Raw genomic sequence first — 23,017 nt, 5'->3', positions numbered from 1 at the left:
TAACACTCAATTGACTGAGCAGCCAACCGTATGTAACGCCTGTGGGATTCATGTGGAAAGCGTGAACAAAGGTAAGGGATGAGGAAATATGCCTTATAAAGAGTTCTTAGAATTATTTTTTGATTACTTCCATCTATGCTCATGCAGTTTCATGTTTACTCAAAGTTGTGATGTGAACTCTGACATGCTTTTATGCAAGAAGTCCCTGGTGTAACTTTCATCCCTCTGTGTATTCACTAGCATTCTTTGTATGCATATGTCTAACATATGCAATTGGATGGAGATATTATGAAACAACCCAAACATCTTCTCTGAATTGTATTAGGCCTTATTTTTTCAAATATTTGAAGAAAAAACAACTTGAAAACACAATCTCTGTTATTGTTTTTGGAGCAGGATTACAATTAATATTTCCTTTAATCACACATGACATTACAATCGCCGACATCCTGCAGCAGCTCATAGCAAAGCTATGCGGATGATTGATTTTGCCTTAGTGTATTCCACTTCAGGATAGCAACAGCATCTTCATCCATTTGCCCTTTTGTTTGGGGGAGTCACCGGGGAAGCCTTGGTAGCACGGTAAGCCAATCAATAAAAAGCACATTTACCAGATCACTCCCCCTTTGACAAAATCTGTCCAATCAGCGCGTTTTTTCATCGCATGGGCGTTACCATCGCCCCCACCCACCCTTTTGACACTGCCCTACCAAAGCTGTGTGGTTGAGCGAAGTGAATGACGTCTCTGCATTTGCGGGCCGCCGACGCAGGGCTGGGTTTCCATTTTCAGAGCGAGTTTCGGGGGGGATCGTCAACATGGAGCCGGAGATGGAGGACAAAACGTTGGAGCTTATGGTAAGAATCGCTTCGTTATGGCATCCTGGACATCCAAAGTGTTCAGTATCGCTCTTATTTCGGGGGTAAGAGCCGAGACTCGACTCGACGGCAGGAACGAGCTGAAGCGGCTTGAGAGGTGGAGGAGAAAGGAGGGGGGACCAGAAAACAGAGGGAGGGCCTGAAATTATCGATACATTTCGCTAGGATTGCTCCGCATACTGGATAGACACATAGCCGAGACCTTGACTTCGGCATCTGATAGATTATAGTAATTTGTTGTTTGAAATAACACTGTTACACAGCGGGGGAATTGAACGGTAGACGTCCGGTCGTCGGCCGAAGACAGGATCCTCGGGGTAACGCTCACTGCGGTGACGCTGCGCCACTTTAACTGGGCCCTGTCTGATACCTAGCCTCGCAGCTAACACAGGCTACAGGGCGATCAACCACGCAAATGTACGGGTATGTTATATTATGTACTTTATGTTAGGCGTCTTCATGGTAATCGATACGTGGATGAGTCAAGTGCATTTCATTATACAACGGGATGTTGTTAAACATCGTAACAGTGTGCTGGTTCTCTGTTTATATTTTCAAAGTGCGTAGAAGGAAGTGTAGTACTTTTTCATTCACATAGCGTTTACCACGATTAGCGAGGTAGCAATTAGCTTTGTAGCTAAGATGCTAAACATGCTAGGTGTACTTGACAGCTATTACCATACCAAAACAGACAATTGACCTGGGTGATGAAAGCTCTATTGTTAACCAGAATCACGAACTCTCCGTTTAATGTCGCTTCCTTTCTATATATGGTCATAGTTTGGTAAATAGGGTCTCTTTCCTGTTAAATGATAAGCTATCTTGATAAGCTAACCGGCTAGGCTAACGTTAGCTCAGTAATAGCTAACATTAAGATTACAGGGGTCAAAGTGGTCTCCAGGAAGACGCAAATTAAGATTAGGCACAACTGTGTTTTGTCAATTAATGTATGGATGTGTTTCCTTTCGTGTGGCAGGTCCTCGTACTACATATCTGAAGTACCGCACAGCCCTCAGCTTCCCCAACAAACACATCAATTGTATTGCTATTGACATAGCACGTTAGGCCCTAAAAGTTACATGAATATCTTAGATTGTTTTGTCGATTATAAGGACCAGACGTCTCATGTGACACACTCTAGTGCAAGAGTGAGCAGGTAGTGCCTACTTTTTGCTGAAAGGTCCTATCCAAAACTACTACAGATGTTTTACAAACGGTGAATAACTTACTTCAGAGAAATGAAAATTCACCAAGAGACCGAAGGATACCTAAGTAAGGTGTTGATAAGCATAACAAACCTTTATACAATGAAATGTAATCGGTGAATTACTTTCAAAATCTTCCATTGGTGTCTGGTATTTGAAAATAATGACTTGATTATAAATACAGAAAATAGAAATGTGCCAACATGTTTACCTAGTAACATAACTATATATTAATGTTGAAAGGAGTTTATTAGCCTAACATAGTATGAAATGTAATTTCTGTCCACAATAGCACATACTACAGTATCCTAACAACTTAGTTAGATTCTACATCATCTATATTTGTCTCTCGCTGAAGAACGAAACGTGATAGATGGACACAACTATTACAATTAAAATAAATCTACATTTGAGCAGTGGTTGTGGTCCGTAATCTCACAGTCCTACAAACCATTTTCAATTGTGTCCAGGTTGTCTCTGCATTTATTTGTTTTAAATTTATAATTTTTGTCCCAGTGATCATCACTAATCACTCATGAGAGTGGGGATGGCAGAACAGTGGGTGTGGTTTCTGTCAAAACAAGAGACCAACATTGAGGATTACTCCCACCCCCCCCTCTACCTATCCCCACCCAGTTCATGTCTAATAATGCTTCTGTGTGTATGTTTATCAGTCTGTATCTTGTGTGTGATGGAGTGTGTGTGTTCCTGCGCTCACTGTCAATGTGTGTGTAGCTCTAATACTGGTTTTCCCCCCTCACTATCCCCCACCTCCTCCCCTCTTCTCCTCTCCTCACCTTTGATGGTTACACACCATCACCTCCTCTCAATTTCAAACCAAACCTTATTTATTTATTATCCCATTATATTTATATTTGAACTTTTCCACCGCCTGTCCTATTCCTCGCCAACTCCTCACCACTTCCATCCTTTCATTCATTGATCCATCCATTCACTCATCCCCTTTGGTTTCCTCCTCCCAACTTCCCTCATCAACACCCCCCCCCCCCCACCCCCCCTTTTCCTTTACTTCCCATCTCTGGTCTCTTGCTGTTCCCTTTCTCTGCCTCCCTCACCCTGTCCACTTGGTTCTCCTCCTCCCTTCCTCTCTCTTTCACACAGTGCTCTGTGCCTCGCTCTCTCTGGCTGGGCTGCTCCTCGGTGGCTGAGAGTTTGTGTGCACTCAGGTGCCTGCAGAGCATCCCCTCCAACCGGGCTCACAACCAGGTTCTCTCCTCTTAATTCTGCTGCTCCTTCTCCTCTCCCTTCCCTTTCCTCCCTTGCCATCTCCTCATCCTTCACTTCTGAGCCCACTCCACATGACTCCTCATACCACCCTGGTGCAGACTGCACCCGCTCACCCTCCTACCTCCTCACCTTATGTTGTCCTTTCCTCCCTGTTGGAAGCACACTGCTCTCAGGTTCTTCTCTGGTGTGTCCTCAGACTCTCTCTGCTTGACAAAGAATTGTAGCTTTATAAACTGTAATTAACTTATAATGATGTCAAATCACAGTTGTTGCATCTAAATCAGTCCTCAGGTCACTTAAAAAGTCAAACAGGGTTTTGTGTAATGAAAAGGGAATGCTTTTACATTCAGCGTGAATAGTAGACTATTTGCTAAGTAATTTGGTGTGAGTGGAGGGAGGATGCAGGGGGTACCAGAGAAAAACCCCACACTGAGTAACATTTTCTTGCCTTCTACCTGGAGGTGTGAGGGCCGAGGTGCGGGGTCTCCCTTCAAGCTCTGAAAGGCTACATGTTTGCTTGCCTGCCTGCCTAAACCTGGTCTGTCTGTTTTATTTTTCTTTCCTTCTCTTCTTCTGCTCTGCATGATCATCAACATCAGCAAGCCCGTTCTGGCTTCTCGTCCCGTCTGCTTGGGTCTTGGTACCCGACTGTTTGTGTGTTGGTTAGTGCCAACAACTTATATGTTCTTTTTTGGTTTTGCTCTCCACATTTAGCTGTGTCACCATCTTAGATGGATAATTACATTAAGCAAAACATTTTAAAGATCTTGAAGGGGTTTCGGTTTTTTCTTAAAAACGATCCTGTAAATAAGTATAACTTTTAGTATAATTGATAGACAGAAAGCCCGCTGAAGAAGCAGTAACAGATGAATACAAAGAGATCTCAATCTACCTTTTTTGCCAACAATGTTGTTTTCATAGACTGACCTTGGCTCAGTCATCACCTACGCATATATTTGATAGGATCAACTCTCTCCCAGGTAAAACCTTTGTTTTCCCTATTTCCTTGAATTAGTTAGTGACTTGGAAGTCCATCTGGTAATAATGGATGCATTAATACCTCTTTTTTTGTGCTCTGGTTTTTGGGTTCCTGTTCATTTCAGGAGAGTTTTCAAAGGCTTCATAGTTCAGGAATAGGCTTGTTTTGTGAAAAAGTAAATGTTACCGTGTGCAAACATGTTGGTTTAAGGCGGTCTCCTGACATCAAAACTCAGGCGTATCTTTAGTCACATCTAAAACCAGTAAACAGACAGCCCTCATAGATAATAGCAGGTCTCCATGTTGCTGTTGTTTACTTATGTGATGATGAATCAAAGATTATGATATTGCTGCTGGACTGTCCAAAGAAGTGTATATGCTATAAAGAACCTGTTCTTTGCCATTTATGTTTATTAATACTAAATATATTTTGTGTTAGTTGTCAAGAGACAGGTCAGCCTGTCAATGAGTGATTTGTGCCATCAAATTGTTGCTATTGAAATGACTTGAGGCTCTGTAGCATCTTTGCAGTGCACTAAGGGACTTGCTAGATATGGGTAGGATCCGGTTAACTCCCAGTATTTTTTTTTCTTTCTGTCCTGTCTGTATGCTGTTAGTCACTATCCGATTTTATTACAGTGCCGTGCTGCTTCCAGTGACATACCCACGATGCTGCAGTTTAATTTCCTGTCCGGACTATTTAGACAACATCATAGACAAGCAAGGGAATAGATTCCTTTTGTTGAGGTGCTTAGTTTTTTTTACTCCATGTGTGTGTGTGTGTATGCACGGGTGTTTGTGCTCGCCTCAGAAGTCATGATGGTTCCCCTTTCTTGGCTGTGTTTGTGGCACTCTTGTGTCCAGCGCTGTCCACACCGCTGCCCCGGCTCTCACAGTGCCTTCAACACAGATCATGCAAAATAAAATAAAAACAATAACCTATACCTCTTGTGTTTTTTTTTTAATTGTCTACAGAACACGTCAGGGATGGATTCACAGACCCTCGTGGACGATTTGTCGCCAAAGAAGACCACAGTTCTGAAGGTGTGTGTTAACTTTGTGGATCCATGGATCTTCGTGTCAACAAATAAAGATCTCCTGCTTAGATCCTTTAAAATTACAGTTTTTTTCAAATATGTATATGCTACATAAGAATGTCATACTTAATAAGTTCATTACTTATATTAAAATATCCTACCAAGGTGAACCCTCCTATAAAAGGTTGATGATATTGCACAGCCTTCAAAATCATTACAACATTTAAGGAAGTGCAGTTTATTAGTATTTTAAATTGTGATTGGACTCATAGTATACTGTGATATCCTGTTCAATTGAAGTATATACTTCACACTGATGTTGACATTAACTTTCCTTTAAATACATTCTTATTCCCACAATACTTAATAGCATTAAATGTGGGGTATGTAATTTATTTCAGAAACACTTTTTGTTATATTCCATGGAATGCTCTTAACATCCCGATAGCAATGAATATCTTAAATGCTTTGACAATAAATACATTAAAGAAATTCATCTGTGGAAGCCGTAGTACTGTAAAAAGCACGACCAGCCAGGGATGGCCTACCTGCCTGTCAGCCTTCCATCTGTGCACAAACTTGTCTCGTGCCCTCATTGGTCATGTGCTTGTTCGTGTGTGTTGGAGGAGGGGCTCTGTAAGGAAGTGGCAGATTTTTCCCGGTTGTGTATTTTCAAATTCGAGCGCACTCGAGCTGGTTTCTCCAAAATTACCTACCCCACCTTTAAACCTCGGCAATGGAAATTGATTTTGAGTCGAGTCCACCAATAAGAGCTTCCTCTTGATCCTGTTCACCAGCTGTTTTTAAGGATGGAAAAATTACCTGACAAGGATTGAGTTGCTACTGTTTTTGTATTCTAATGTAGTATCTCAAATTGAATTTTTAAAATGTGTTTTCTCAAATGTACAGATTAGTAATGGTCCCGTTGCCGTGTCCCGCAAGCGTCCGTCAGAGGGGAACTATGAAAAGGAGAAGGAACACTGCATCGCCCTGTTCGACCAGTGGTCGGAGGCCGACCAGGTGGAGTTTGTCGAGCGCCTGATCTCCCGTATGTGCCACTACCAGCACGGCCACATCAACTCCTACCTCAAACCCATGCTGCAGAGGGACTTCATCACTGCGCTGCCAGGTACAAAGACAAAATAAAAGGCAACAATTGGTAGCAAGAACTCCAACAGTGTGCGCTCCATCTTCTCTGACGCAGTGTGACCACAGTTAGGCTGTGTATCTGTGCTTGATACCCTTTAAGGCAGGGGTTCCCAACCTTTATTGTGCCAAGGACCGGCAGATACATTAAAAAAAAATCGCGGGCCGGTTGTCAATTTTAACTGATTTTAAAATGTACTCACCACCAGCAGGTAGCAACAGAGGCTAATTGTATGTAACAGCCTGAACAAATACTAGAACAATATGCATCCAAAACATATTAACAACGTTTAAAAAAGAACCGGTGTCGTTTTTTGGTTTTTCGGAAAAACGGGAAACCAAAAAACCGACGTTATTCAGTTTTTAAACCAAAACGGGAAAACAGATAAATCTGCGTTTTGGTTTTGTTTGTATGATTTACGGATAATCCAGTGAATGCTGGGAAAACGAGGAGAAGGTGTGTGTGTGCGTGTGTGTGTGTGTGTGTGTGCGTGTGTGTGTGTAGCTCTGTGTGTTCGGTGTGTTTGTGTCTGTCCGACACCGGCATTTGTTTTCAAATGACCATGAACAGTAATTTACACACATCTGGATAACTCCATAGGTAGCCTATATGCGGGTGTTCCCAAAATAAATTAGTTTAATCTTAATCTCGATGTAGTGCTAAATGCTGTCGGACGTGCACCGGAACGAACGTCACTATCATAATATCTAGGAGGGTTACTTTGTAAATGTAATCAGTTACTGAATACATGCTCTGAAAGTAATCAGAATACGTGTCTTAAAAAAGTGTTCAGGTTACTTTTAGAATACTTTTGGAATACTTTATTTTTCCATAACAGATGGGTATGTTTTGGTGAGCAGGAGACACTTGTTTTAATGTTTTAATGGCTTATCAAGAGCACAAACACAACATCTTGGTGTCATTCTGGACAGCTCCCTCTCATCTGCACCACACATACAAAACATCACCCGGACTGCATTCTCCTACTGTAAACCTTTCCTTAGAATATGTTATGAATTGTAAGGTGTCCTTGGGTGCTTTGAAAGGCGCCCCTAAATAGAATGAATTATCATTATTATTATCTGAAACGATGTAATAACTTTTAAAACTTGTTCCAGTCACTTGCCCCATGCATTCAGCAGCAGCAGGCCATTCACTTTGATTTGATCCCGTTATAAATGTCATTTCGACAATAAAGAAATGCTACATCGTTATCTTGCACATTTTATCGAACCATCTCCGTTTCTAACTTTCAATATATTTAAAAAGAGATCTCTCTTCTTATCTGCGTGCGGGGGCGGGGCCTCACAGACACGCTGCATCTCTCTCTCGCTCAACAGACATGCTGTGCAGTGTGCACACAGTTCTGCCGGTAATGAATATTACATTTTGTGAGGAAACTTTTCCACCAATAATTCCAATAAGTATTCCAAAATGTATTCACTTCAGGTTTACGAAAGTAACTGTAATCAGATTACTCGTTTTTCAAATCTAACGCCAGCTGAATACAGTTAGCCTACTTGATTTTTGTATTCTTTCTGATTACGTAACGCCGTTACATATATTCCGTTACAACCTTTATATATATACAGTCTATGGTTACAACCCAACCCTGCTTCTAGGCTACTGTCCCGCAGCTCCTGCCTCTCTGTTGGACTCTGTCGCAGCGGGGCTGCTGCTGTGGTGCGGAGCGCACAAAACAGACTCTTCACAACGAAGGATCACTTTTTCTTCTTCAGGGGAGGGAAGGTTTCGCAGTACGCAGTCTACTGTCCCGCAGCTGCTGCCTCTCTGTTGGACTCCGGTACTGCACCTTACTCACGAGACGTTGTAAGAAAAAAAATGGGTGGGGGGCGAACGCAGTAACCACTCCGCCAACGCCACAGTCACCCCCGTCGTGCGGGCCGGATGATAATGTCTGGCGGGCCGGATGTGGCCCGCGGGCCGCCAGTTGGTGGTCACTGCTCTATAGGATCCGCCGAATCCCTCGGAACATCATAAAAGCCATTTTTAACAGTTTTCTAGTGAAAGTTTAACCAGGCTACTGGATGAAATAATATGACTGGTATAGGTGCAAAAATTAAACACTTTTTGAAAAAAATATTATGATAAAATATTTTTATATATTTATAATTCTGCAAATATTACGATAAACTCACAGCTATTTCGCGGCCCGGCAGTACCACCTCCGCGGCCCGGTACCGGTCCAAGGACCGGGGGTTGGGAACCACTGCTTTAAGGTATTGATCATTATCACCCAGCACCAAGTCGTTTTGAAACTTCTCCAGTCAGTCAAACGATAACAGCATTTAATCCTTTTTGTTGCCAGAATTTGAAAACAATTGCCTATCTCTCTGGTTGTGTTTAAAGCAAATCACCTCTAGGGTGACTTGTGGTCCACTAATGACCCCCAACTCATAGTCTGTAGTCAAGAGATGTTGAGCGCAGTAAAAATATATATTTGTCATTTCAACCTTTTCAAAATGTATTACTGTTAAAATAATGTGGGTGGAGTGGTGGGATTTTTACAGTATAGATTGCTTACATTAACATTATGGGTATTTCATTAAAAACTTTAAAAAGTATCGGTGTAGGATATTTAAGGGTACTGGATTTGGTACTGGTATCGTAACTTTTTAAACGATACCAGTCAGTACATAACTTTTTTTTTTTTTTTTTTTTTTTTTTTTTACAGATTTGCTCAAACAATATCCAGATCTTAGAACGGAGAAGTCTATTCAAGGGATTTTTTCAAGTTTTTTCTCTGCTACAAACCTAGAAGTTAAGAGTTAATGTGGCCTTCTGATAAACTCAGCAACAACAACATAGATTAAACGATAGAACGTTTGTACTACATGGTATTCCTAAAATGTTCAAGCAGATTTTGCTATTGCTGATTTTGTTTTAAAGACATTTCTAAGTATTGATAATAAATACCAACAAAAAAGGATTACTTAAAAAAAACCAGGCACAGATAAAGCGAGCATATGAAATCCTATTAATTTCACAGCAAACACTCACACTCTTCCCTTCCTCCCTCTAGCCCAAGGCTTGGATCACATAGCGGAGAACATCCTGTCTTTCCTGGATGCACGCTCGCTTTGCTCGGCAGAGTTGGTGTGTAAGGAGTGGCAGAGGGTCATCTCTGAGGGTATGCTGTGGAAGAAGCTCATCGAACGCATGGTCCGCACCGACCCCCTCTGGAAAGGCCTGTCTGAGAGACACCAGTGGTGAGAGGATATAGACACATACTTTAGTGTGAAATGGCTGCATGCTGTCTGAGTTTCTAGGTAAACTACGTGTCTTCAGTAAACTTGTTAGTGTTCTTTTACCTGGCATTTATTTAAGATAATTTAAAGTGGATAGTAGTACAGTTATACTTGGTTGGTCTTGAGTTTCTGCATTCAAAGAAAGGAAAAATCCCAGTGGATACAAAGCAGCTGTCATTTTTATATTTTCTTCCCCTAGGGAGAAATATCTGTTCAAGAACCGCACGCCAGAAGTCCCACCCAACTCCTACTATCACTCCCTTTATCCCAAGATCATCCAAGACATAGAGGTAAGACGCAGGAAATGGATTTCAGTATTAACTGTTTTCTCCAGTAATCGACTCTAAAAGCAGCCGTTATTATTATTATTGCATCATATTTCCTTCATTGTTAAAAATGACATTTTGCAGGCAGTGCATTTCAAAACTCTATGAAACATGTTCCTAAAGGCGCATTTCAAAATGTCATGAGCAGATTTTTTGAACAATTACACTCTACTTCCCATTGGCTAATCCAATGGTTTTATATTTAAATTACAAATGTATTTGCACTTTTCAGAAGTGTTGTTTTTTTTACACAAAATGCTCACTTGTAGAAAATGTTGATTACAGCTAACAAAAGATGTTTAGGTTATTGTTCTGGTGTTACTGATCTCTCTAGTAACATAACATTCGGTTTGACTCCATAATCTCACTCTGTTTAACTGCAGTGCTTCTCTTCCTGTGTTTGCCTTCTGTGTTTCTGTTTCTCATTGTTTCCCCATCTTTTCTCCAGACTATCGAGGCAAATTGGCGATGTGGCAGACACAACTTGCAGAGGATTCAGTGTCGCTCAGAAAATAGTAAAGGGGTTTACTGCCTCCAGTACGACGATGACAAGATCATCAGTGGCCTTAGAGACAATTCCATCAAGGTACGCTTTTATTAAACAGTCAACAACCGAGGTCTATGAGATTATTATCATGCCCATTTCATTTGTTTTTATCTTTACTAGACTACCTGGCCACACAAAGTTTCTGGTCCAGAACTACCTGAGCTGTCTGTATAGTGGACACGTTAATTTAAAAATGGATAAAAGGCTGTTTGTTTCATTATGTGAACAACAGGAAAGAGATGCATGACATGATTCAATATCCCACATCAACAATAACCAGAAGTACCTGCTTCTTATGGTTGATACCAACAGGATGATCAATAATTTCACACATATTAAAAAGAAGTACATCACTTCTAGTTTATGCACATCTGAGGTAATAAAAAAAAAAACGGAGGTGTGCTGAGCAAAGATTGATGATGTAACAGTAATTTATCAGGACAAATTAATTGCAGAGTGAGGCTAGTTGTTGTTTCTATACACCGCATTGTTCCACATTTCACTCATGAAATGTTTTACACAATACATTAACTGGCCCACAACAGAGCTGATTAAGGACGCAGTAGCGGCAACCCCCTCTTTGATCAAGGTTAGAGAGAAGAAATGTGGTGGAAATAAATCACTTCAAATCTTATAAGCAGTAAAGGCAAAGCTCAATTTGACCTGATATTTCTGTTTTTTTAATGACTGATTGGTATCTGTCAAGACTGGAATATAACTACAGCCCTAGTAGTTAGGCATACATTAGACTTTAACATCTTATTTGTGTGTATCAGCAGCAGCAGCAGTTGAGAGCCCAACATGTTGGCTATGAAAGCACATGCATGCTGTGTGTGAGGTTGTTTTCCTCTACCTGCTGTATGAAATGAATCTCTTCTCAGTGCTCAGTGTGGCTTAGCATCTTATTGTCTGTGGCGCTGAGCTAACCCAGCAGACACTGAGAAAAAAACACAAGTGAATTAAAGGATAAAAGGGCTCAGCCGTTGTGTGTTCCACTTAGCTGTCTGGCCTAGGAGGGAAGAAGATGATGATGAGGGAGGGGAGGATTTAGGGAGGAGAAGGGTGCATTTGTCGTATTGTTTGGAGGTGGCTGACGCTTACCCAGGGAAAGGCTGAATGGCTCTTACGTACTCAATCAGAGCTCAGCAGTGGGGCATGAACACTGCTGTGAGAACAGACCGATGTTAACATAACTCCAATCTGCAACCTTTATACAACCACTCATCTTACCTCTTTCTGTCTCCTCTTCCTCTGCTTCACTCATATTTCGCCCTTCTTCTCCTCCGGTCTCCTGACAGATCTGGGATAAGCAGTCTCTGGAGTGTCTGAAGATACTGACCGGTCACACAGGATCAGTGTTGTGTCTGCAGTACGACGAGAGGGTCATCGTCACCGGGTCTTCTGACTCAACTGTCAGGTACGACACACATTCAGTAACCGAATGAACACAATGTGTTTTTGGAGAGTGACCAGCTGAAGAAACCCTGTTACTCAAGAGTTAATTAGGCTGGATGTTTGGATGACTTGAAGGGATTAACTGCTGGGATCAAATGACATTTGTTCATCTTTAGTTCATATATTTTTAGTTTGAACACAATGTACACCCTTGGTTAGCTTTGGCACTATAGAGATGGGGGGGGGGGGGGGGGGAAGAAGATGGGCTTTTATAAAGACGAGATTTCTGATACTCCATTATATGTACTACTAGACTATTATCTCTAGCGGTCAGGTTATAAGTCAACAGTTATGTCCAGGTTTCTTTTTGTATTCATTAGTCAGCCTTGGTGTTGAAGAAATCATTTGTGCCAAAAGTACATGAGACGTTTGTTTCCGTTTCAAAAATCTACAAAACAGTAGTTAATACTTTTTATTTTTTTAATAGTTTGGGCGCAGTAAAACCAATGTAGTTATGAATCATGTATTCCCCAACTGAAGGAAAGCTTCATAACCTATCAGGCATGTAACAATGGGAACATTTGATGTCAATTCATCACATCCAAAATGTGTTTTGCGATGTTATCCTTATATTCATCAATATGCTTAAACTTTAATTTTTGTTATTGTATCACAGATAATAATAATAAATTATATTTCTATAGTGCTTTTCTTGAACCCAAAGACGCTTTACATTTGGCAGGGGGGGTAGACAAACAAAACAGAAAAGCAGTCAGGAGGAAGTTGGTTGAGGGCGGGGGGGGGGGGGGGGGCTTATGGATACAGAGTTGAAGAGGTGGGTTTTGAGGCGGGACTGGAACGGGGTGAGGGACTCAGACTCACGGAGGTCTTGGGGGAGGGAGTTCCAGAGCTTCGGGGCTGCCACAGAGAAGGCTGTATCCCCGAAGCTCTGGAGTTTGGCATTGGGGATGGAAAGCAAACCGGCTGAGGTGGATCTGAGGGACCGGGGTGGTTGGTAGAGGATGAGGAGGTCAGTGAGGTAGGGGGGGGGCAGATGGTGGAGGGCTTTGTAAGTGAGGACCAGGAGTTTGTAATGGAGGCGGTGTGAAACGGGGAGCCAGCGGAGTTCTTTGAGGACCGGGGTGATGTGATGCCATGATTTGGTGTGGGTGAGGAGTCTGGCGGCTGCGTTCTGGACACGCTGGAGTCTATTGAGGGATGTAGTGCTGATGCCGTAGAGGAGTGAGTTGCAATAGTCAAGGCGGGAGGAGATAAAGCCGTGAATGAGTCACTCAGCTGCGGGGCGTGTGAGAGAGGGACGGAGTTTGGCAATATTGCGGAGGTGGAAAAATTTACAACTTGACGGATGTGGGGCTCGAGGGAGAGGGTGGGGTCAAATATAACGCCATGGTTGCGTGCCTGGGTGGAGGGGGAAACAGGGGTGCCATCAATGGTGACTGTCAGATTGGGGGTTTTGCTGAGGGTGGATTTGGAGCCGATGAGGAGGAGTTCAGTTTTATTGCTGTGGAGTTTGAGGAAGTTGTGTTGCATCCAGGATTTTATTGCAGTCAAACAGGATTCGATGTGGGTGAGGGGGGGGATTTGGTGCCGAGGGTAAATCTGTGTGTCGTCAGCGTAACAGTGAAAGTCCAGGTTGTATTGGCGGAGAATCTGACTAAGGGGGAGGATGTAGATGATGAAGAGGAGGGGGCCAAGTACTGAACCTTGAGGAACACCTTGGGTGACTGAAGCTCTGGCAGAGGAGTGGTTGAGGAGGGAGATGAAGTAGGATCTGTCGGAGAGGTAGGGCTGGAGCCACCTGAGTGGAGTACCTTCGATACCGATATCCTGGAGTCGGGTAAGCAGGATGATGTGGCTCACGGTATCGAAGGCTGCACTCAGGTCGAGGAGGATGAGGATGTTGAGGGAACCGGTGTCAGCAGAGGTGAGGAGGTCATTGAGGACTTTCATGAGTGCCGTTTCTGTGCTGTGGTGGGGACGAAAACCAAACTGAAGGGGTTCAAAAAGCTGGTTGGTTTGGAGATGGCGGTGGAGTTGTTTGGAGATGATGCGTTCAGATGGGTCCCATCTTTTTGTGCACATCTTTAATAGTGAAACACATCCAATCAGATAGTTTAGATAAGATCAGCATAATGCCCCCTGCAAATATATAGCATAAAATGGCAACATTGGGTTAGCCTGTTTCTTACATGATTACTCCTGTATTATTTTAAATCAAGCTCCATTTTTAATGTTCTATTAAATCTTATAACCCCCCACCCCATACAGTAGAGCTCAGATCAGAGTCCTGCACGGGTCTGATTTTCAAGACCCACACCCACGACGTGCAATACCGAACCCGCTACCCGCACATATTGCCAATTAGTTCCGGGACCCGACCCGTCGGCACAAGATCTGCAACCCGACCCCGCATATCCTATGAGCAGTGAAAACGTGCTATTATTAACACACGCAGTTGCATATTTGTCTCAAAAGGCGTGGGATGTTGGTTCTTTTCTCCATCTCTAGGATGACACCAAAAGCCTCCCAGACGTTGGATTTCGCTCTTGAGGAAGTGTTATTGAAAATGCTGTATTCTCCGCTAGAGAGCTTCACCTCAGCCATTTCGAATGTGGCGCGCTCAGCAGCAGATTGATGCGCTGCAGAGGTTATGATTATGTGCGGTCCCGCGGGGGAGAGGTCTGAGGATTTAAACATTAAACTAAATTATTATTATTTTAATATATTTATTATGAAACACCCGCGACCCGACCCGCATCATCTTTGTTTTACCCAGAACCGAACCCGGAAAAAAGCGTTAAAAAAAAATACCACCCGCAAATCACTTTTTTTGCGGGTCCCGATGTAGGACTCTACACAAGGGTTTACTTGAATGATAAAATCCATTTTGTGATCTTAGCCAAATGCTGCATTCCTGCACCTTGTGACACACTGACTGACTTGTAAAGTAGCTTAAGTCTTTTACACTCTAATCTAGGGCTGCTCAATTAATCGTATTTTAATCGCAATTACGATTATGGCTTGCAACGATTGCGAAAACAACGTAATCGAAATAAAACGATTATCTTTTTATTATTATTATTACTTTTTTTTCCAGTTGAATTATACTTAAAGTTCACGGTAATCAACTGTTAACATACTGTTCACATTTTTCTTCTCCAATAAATTGATGATTTCAAAGTAAATGGATAATCGTTTTTAATAATCGTGATATCAATTATTGACCAAAATAATCGAGATTATGATTTTTGCCATAATCGAGCAGCCCTACTCTAATCTACTTTTCTCACTCCACTAAGTTGTAATAGCAGAACAAACTGTCTTCGTAGCCACTATTCTGTTTAAATACATTACTGCCAACAACTGAACAGAGCGGCAGCTTCAACAATAGTTTGGCTTACAGATTAAACCTACAGCATCTCTCTTCTTTTGCAATATCCGTATCATCTTTAATTTATATGAAATAAGTCACATGGCAGAAAGATGTACTTTTCAAATATATGTTCACGCCTGTAAGGGATTTCACTAAATGCAATAAGATCACTCGTCCTAAAGATGCTAAATGTTTGTTCAGATTTTAAAAGTGAGTGCGTCTGTAGAATAAAATAAAGAGAAAGAGAAACTCACAACATGACGTGTTCTCTTATCACCTGAAACATCGGCCATTGTGTTTTATCTCTTCAGAGCCTGCCAGCAACCTTAGGCAAAATATCTGATGCAAATTTCACCTCTGCTACAAAAACCTGGTTATTGCAGTGGACAACGAAGCATTGTGAAATAAATGTAGAAAATGAATTTCAGCAGTTTATTAACAACTTAAAATGAGCGTTCCTAACCATATTGCACCAAGCTCATTGAAGCTGCTCAAAGTAAGGTCATGTATCTGTAAACAGCCATCATATCACATACAGTTTGATTAGAGTCAGTTTCTTAGTCATGACTCAAGTATCTCAATCTTTATTTATTTATATAGCACATTTAAAACAACCTCAGTGGACCAAAGTGCTGTACAGGCAATAAATACAATATAAAATAACAGTCAAATAATAAAACAATAATTAAAAAGCACAATAACTAGAAACATATAAAAACACACACAAATGTAACAATGTTATGTTAAACTAGTATTAAAAGTACCTGAGGCGCCTCCAGTGTACTGTTAGTTCCCACCCAACCTGCTCACAGTGCTTACAAGAAATAAACATGAGGATGTTTATTGTTTTATGAGTCAGATTTACTATGATTACCAGAGATAGTACAACAGTTTTATTGCCGATATTTAAAGACCTGGCGTGTTTGTATATGTTGACACTTGCTTGGCTACTGCACACAGAAGCTCAGCATTAATTCTCTTATTACTTCACACTTCAGCCCTACTTGCTGGGCGGTATCCAAGGAAAATGTGACTTCACTTCCTTAGCGAGAACTTGACGGGCACTTTGTTTGTAGTTTTGGTTGTCAGCTTTTCCTGTATTTCCCTCTCAATGCCCAGCGGTACAGTTCAGTGACATGTTAGTGTGTGCGTGTGAAGCTTGAGTTACTCACCATTGTAAAACTAATAAACATAATTATCTCTCCTGTCTCTATTGTTCCCTTTTCTTCTTCATTCCCATTACATTTCCTTTCCACTCTGCATCCTCAACCTTCTTTTCACTGCTCTCCCCACTGCCCATATCTTATTTTTCCTACTCCCCCTTTCCTCCTATCACTTTCCACTTTTCACACTTTGTCATTCCTTCACATCTCAATTTTTCCTTCCTGCCTTTTCTTTTCCTCTCTGTCTCCTATGCTCTTATCATTCCTCCTACTTCTCTACTCTCTCCCTTCATCCTCTGCAGGGTGTGGGAGGTCACGACGGGTGAGGTACTGAACACACTGATCCACCACAACGAGGCAGTTCTTCACCTGCGCTTCGCCAACGGCCTGATGGTCACCTGCTCGAAAGACCGTTCAATTGCCGTCTGGGACATGGCCTCTCCTACTGACATCAGCCTTCGTCGTGTCCTTGTGGGACACAGAGCTGCCGTCAACGTGGTCGATTTTGACGACAAATACATTGTGTCCGCCTCAGGGGACCGCACCATCAAGGTAACATAAACTGAGGAGTGTTTTAGAAAACTGCTGCAGGGCTTGGGCTTTATGACATGTTATTTGTATAAAGCCTCAGTCATTTTCCATGAACTGTGTGAGACAAAGATAACCTTTCAGGCAGTGCAGCTTATTTTCACTATTCACACATGTTCAACTTTCAGAAAAATGTCTTTCTTGCACCCTTATTTTTATACGTAACATTGCAATGTCTGAAAACATGGGGTTAGGGACAGTCCAGCAGGTGGCGGTATTGCAACAGTTAAGCATTCCAACTGCCATTAAACTAACCAGAAAAATAAGTGGCTAGACAGGCCTCATGTATGGATATTTGGGTGTTGACTTTTCCTATGTTAAGGAATACGGCTGTTATTAAAAGGGCGGCCTGTTTGACTAAACTATAGTAAAATGTCAAAGTTTCAACAAGTTGCAATCGTTTGTAGGGATGTAACGATACCAAAAACTCACGGTACGATAATATCGCGATAACAAGTCCACGGTACGGTATTTATCGCGATATTGAATAATAAAGGGGGGGGGGGGAAATAAAAAATCTTTTACTTGGAAAAATGTTCTTTATTAAATAATAAATTTGATTAGCACAGCATGTCCACATTTCCAGGTAGAAGCTGGGATGTTTGGGCGTTTACAATATCCCCTGCTGTGGAAAGAACTCTCTCGCTTGGTACTGATGTTGCTGGGACAGCAGTGGTCGCGTTAACCGTAAAATGTTTTATCAATGACGGAGAAATCTGAAAGCAGTCTGTCATTTTGACAGATTAGAACAAACTCGGAACAGCGCCAAAGTTTCCCCGCAGCGAGGCTCTGGTGTTATGCCGTGTTATGCATGCCCCCCAAAAGGAAATGATATAGTTTCCAAACCGTACTTTGCCGTACAGATCAACACATGTCTGGGAGGTTTTGCTTTACGCTGTGCGCGTTCCAGCGAGGTGGGCATGCTTAACACGGCATAACACCGCCCCCCCCCTCCGTTGACACGTTAGTGGCGAGTTCAGACCCAACGGGTAATAATGGATTATGATGGATATTTTACGATCCTGTCTGTCAAAATGACGGACAGCGAAAAAGTCTAACGCCACCTCAGTGGGACGGAGAGATATGCTTTGGCCATGGGTGACAGCAGTGGGTCAAACTGTGCATTGTCAGTATGTGTGCAATACAGTTTTTGCCAAGAAGGTGAGGCTTATTGACAGAGATATAAATATACTGTTGGTAGCCTACTTGTCAATGTCTCTAGGTGTGTAAATGTAGCACTGTAAATACGATGTCCTTTTGTGTTCTGTTGTTTTATGTTCATGTTGTAACCTACTTGCTGCCATGTTGGACAGGCCTCTCTTGAAAAAGAGATCGATGATCTCAATGGGACCACGTGGTTAAATAAAGGTTTAAACATTGTTTTTTTAAAATTTATTTTAAATCGCGATAGATTGTCAGTCTCACGACGGTATTGGGACGTTTAGTTACCGCGATATTCGGTTTATCGTTACATCCCTAATCGTTTGTGATTGTTATGCTGCGTGTGTTACTGTAACCTGAATCATGCATTATTAGAAAAACAATTGATGACTTGTAAAAACGTGTTGTTTATGGTCTCACTGTGTGGGTGTATTTGATCGCCCCACATGAGGGCCCCTCTTTCTTGTCACTGCAATCATACTTTTAAATACAGCTTTCACACTTGGCCCCACGTTACATGGATACACTGCATGTGTGAAAATGGCTTAAAGTTTTGAGCACAAAGGGGATTATTTTTCATATTAGCTGAAATGATGTGTCTCTTGTGAGGTGTCCACACTGCTCTACTGCAATCCCTTTGTTCCTACATCAAATAAATCATAATGAGCTTTGGTGAGATGCACTCCTGAATAAATACAGGCCACTGTTTCACAGCGCTCTCTGTGTTGCCCCCTGTAGGTATGGAGCACCAGCACCTGTGAGTTTGTGCGCACTCTAAATGGTCATAAGAGGGGCATCGCCTGTCTACAGTACAGAGATCGCCTGGTGGTCAGCGGCTCATCCGACAACACAATCCGGTACGTGTGAGGATTACAATGTAAATGGATGATATCATGTTGCATTTATATTTAAAATGTACATTATTAAAATCACTTCCAACAAAATTGTTTGTTTGATGATGATCTTAATGCAGTCCAAAGACTGGCCCCTGCTCTTCTGTGATTGTTTTGCAAAAGTGGCCCCCTGTCAAAGCTGAGAGATCTTATGTGACTTCTCTCTCTCCAGGTTATGGGACATAGAGTGTGGGGCATGTTTGCGAGTGCTGGAAGGTCACGAGGAGCTGGTGCGTTGCATCCGCTTCGATAACAAAAGGATTGTCAGTGGCGCCTACGATGGGTCAGTATCACTCACACACACATACACACAGCTTTCTGCAAGGAGACGCATTTTGTGTCTGACATTTTGTCGTCTCGCGTTTCGTCCTGCAGCAAGATCAAGGTGTGGGACCTGCAGGCAGCGCTGGACCCACGAGCCCCCGCCAGCACATTATGTCTGCGCACTCTAGTGGTAAGTCCCCTCTGAGAATCTGTTACGTACGTGTAATGTATGCTTTATAATTTAAGAATTATTCAGTAAACTGTATTGTAAAGCCAGATATAATGATCAGTTTTGTTTTCAAAACATTTAGTAGAATCTGCCTCTTAAGTGTATTATCACTGGTTGATCTGCTGTGGATTTACTCTGCGAGATGTTACTGACATTTAGTCTACCATCATTGATCCTGATGGGATCGCCGACTTGTGACAGTCCTTTGAGGTTGGACTGCCAAGAGGTTTTCAAAATGTATTCTAATATATATCTGTGGGTGAAGTCCAGTGCTTCCCAGATTTAAAGCCTTTATATGTGATGGACAAATCAAACCATATTACATTCATGTTTTTTCAGTCAACCTGCGACCAATGTGTGATATTGCTGACCCAGAAACATCCATGTTCTGCCTGTTTGTATGAATGTAAACATTATCTCTGAATTGTGTTTTCAGGAGCACTCTGGCCGCGTGTTCCGCCTCCAGTTCGATGAGTTTCAGATCATCAGCAGTTCTCACGACGACACCATTCTGATCTGGGACTTCCTGAACGTCTCGACCAACGGCCAGTCAGAGGGACGGTCTCCCTCCCGCACCTACACTTACATTTCTAGATAGCAGGTACAAACAAACAGTCACACTTAGATGATGAGACCTTTTATTCTTGTTGTAAAAATGTCCCATGATAAGGTTGTGTTTGTGCATGTTGTATTCAGCCAGTATGATAACGCTCTCTGCCAAGACCCTTGTGTGATTGTTAAATCTTTCCTACCCTCCAGGTGGCGCCATCCACACACTCTTTCTTGGAGGAGCCCAGGGCTGTTTGGCTGATGGGTGCGTCCATCTTTTCTCCTTCCTCCTCGTCATCTCTCTGTCCACCCTGACCCCGACACCTCCTCCTGCCCGTTCTGACAGACTCTTGAGCTTGTGCCCATTGCCTGCCAGTACTCTCACATGCACACACAAACACACAGGCCAACACTGATGAGGATTCCCTACTACAGAATCAACGCAACTCCCCAAAGAAGTTCATCTTCTTCTACTAATTTATGTTTTGTAAAGTACACTAATGACAGTATTAACTTAGACCTTATATAAGTCACAGGCTCCTTTTTGTCCCCTTAATACAAGCTAATAGCAGCTTCTGCTGTTCAGTTTTCAACCCCAGGTTTCCACAGAAATGGAATTGCTTATAGATATATATTTATATATATATATATTACACACGCATACACACACACAAACAGTGGCACAGTTGGACAGAGGATGACCGGAGCTGTGATGCGGGAGACAGAGACTCTTTACTCGGCTCTAGAAAAAGAGGGAAGGATGGGAGATGAAGGGAGTGAATGAGGGAGAAATGTGAATGGGATGACTTCTCTGCTCCCTCTCACTCCCCCAGACTCCTCCCTGTCTCTCTCCACCCTCCCGTGCCCCCCCACGCCCCTCTAACCCCCAGAGATGCACACTCGCTTGGAATATGGGGGCGCACACACTCAAATTTGCGTGAGTGTTTGTGTATGTGGACTTGTGAAGCGGCAGAACAGAGCTGAAGCGTCAAACAGACAGACATGCATGTGAGGTTGCCTTGGATACAGCATCCCGGTAACCTCTGCTTTTTTTTCTCTTTAACTCTTACTTTCTTACTGTTTTTTATTACTGTTATTTTCTCATTTTATTTGAGTATTTTGGTTCTTAGTACAAAAATCATACTAAGCGTAGTCCTCTTTCTATTTCCCTCTCTTACTGTCTTCTCCTCATTCTTTCTTCTAACTTTGACCCTGTCCATCTGTCTCTTCCACTCCATCTTTCTCTTACCATCATCTACGTGCTTGCTTTGGTTATGAGAGAAGCTGGAACTCAAGAGCTCAAATTTAGCTGTAAACGGAGTTGTCTTGTCAAAAATTGTGTTGTATATTAAAAATGATTTTTTAAAGAAGAAAATGACCTTATTGTGAATAAAGTACTTGACAGTGGTGGAGTGTCGAACCAACTGTAACATGAATGAGTGTCTAATTGTCTGTCTGTTCTTGTCTGTGCATGTGTGAGTGGGTTTGTGCTATGCTACCGCTATCTGCCATGTAGATGCAATTATTTGTTGTTTTTTTGTTTTCTGAATAGCTTCCATATCATGCAACTCCAAATCAATGCAGCATGGTGTAAATACACTAGACAAGTAGGACGCCTCTTTTCATTGGATTTTAGTGATGTTTATTATTTATTATATATATTTATCGAAATTCAGCTTGTTTCTTTTCAAAAGCTTGTCGTGTGACTCAAAATCAACACCGCATAACTGGACGAGTAGGACACACCTGGTTTTGTGTGTTTGCTTCTTCTATTTTATATAAATATCGTTATTTAACACTTTCCATATACTGCAACCCAAGGACTCCAGGTTGTATTGGCACACTGGAAACTTTTATATGAATATATTTTTTGAAAGTCTGCATTTATTTTCTTTGAAAGTCTTCATTTACTCCATTAGCTTCCAGACTACGTGACCAAGTGACTCCAAATCAATGCAGCACATTGTATTACTCCACTGGACTAGAACAGCCACATCTATTGTTCTTTCTAGTGCTTCAACTATTGAACATGAATATTGTTTTGTTTTTGAACAAAATGTACACTGCACAGGAAGGACACAAACTGCTTTTTCTATTTTGTATGAATATTTGTATGCGAAAATCCATATCTTCGGCCTATAAATCCAATCTAAATATAATCTCTAAATTAATGCATCATGTGTATTGGGCTACTGGACAAGTAATCGTTTGTGCATTGCTAATTGACTTGTATCTCTACGAAAGAATTCAGCTGGCTACTTTCTAGTCTGTAAGTGAAACCCTGTGGTTAAGGGCGAGGGCTACGATGAGAGCTACGTCCTAACTGCCCACTGTGAACATGACTGGAAGACTCCGGAGTGAATGTCCAATATTCATCCAAAAGCTATCTTAACCGTGGACACACTGCCATCCATGCCAAGTTTCAGCCTTTAAGGGGGAGAAACTGTAGCTGTCAAGAGGTAAGGATGCAGAGCTGCTGGTCAATGCTTCTTTATGTCAAACTGTTTGCAAGGTCAAGTGAGATTGTTCCACAGAGTGTATCTCATAGATGTATGTGAAACCTGTGTGTTCGTATCCCTGTACACATGTTTCTATCCAGGTTCCTGATCAACTTTGTGCAGCGGTCTTGATTTCTCAGCATCTCAGTAGTAGTTAGAACCAACTATCAATCCCGGTTTCTGTTGTACTCCAGTAGCATTTAATTTCCACATTTCTCTAAACCAGTGTTAACTGTGTTAACAAATGCAG

The 23,017-nt window shown here is 42.0% G+C and overlaps 1 protein-coding gene across 3 annotated transcripts; it reads left to right on the top strand.

The window, feature by feature from the left end:
• The first annotated feature begins 708 nt into the window (after window positions 1-708).
• fbxw11a (F-box and WD repeat domain containing 11a) lies at window positions 709-21,705 on the top strand. Of its 3 annotated transcripts, none has more exons than XM_034230766.1 (13): window positions 709-855; window positions 5,283-5,351; window positions 6,254-6,473; window positions 9,535-9,721; window positions 9,960-10,050; window positions 10,535-10,672; window positions 11,932-12,050; window positions 16,888-17,137; window positions 19,073-19,191; window positions 19,400-19,510; window positions 19,603-19,681; window positions 20,157-20,321; window positions 20,480-21,705. In XM_034230766.1, the coding sequence occupies exons 1-12, from the start codon at window positions 817-819 to the stop codon at window positions 20,316-20,318; spliced, it is 1,584 nt and encodes a 527-aa protein (XP_034086657.1). In that variant the 5' UTR covers window positions 709-816; the 3' UTR covers window positions 20,319-20,321; window positions 20,480-21,705. The 3 variants fall into 3 exon arrangements, with proteins under 3 accessions (XP_034086657.1, XP_034086658.1, XP_034086659.1); XM_034230767.1 differs by lacking the exon at window positions 709-855 and adding an exon at window positions 1,043-1,293; XM_034230768.1 differs by lacking the exon at window positions 709-855 and adding an exon at window positions 1,048-1,299.
• Window positions 21,706-23,017: the final 1,312 nt, after the last annotated feature.

This window comes from Gymnodraco acuticeps, unplaced genomic scaffold (genome assembly GCF_902827175.1).
Source record: "Gymnodraco acuticeps unplaced genomic scaffold, fGymAcu1.1, whole genome shotgun sequence".
NCBI lineage: Eukaryota > Metazoa > Chordata > Actinopteri > Perciformes > Bathydraconidae > Gymnodraco > Gymnodraco acuticeps.
This window is presented reverse-complemented; position numbering and strand designations above follow the sequence as displayed.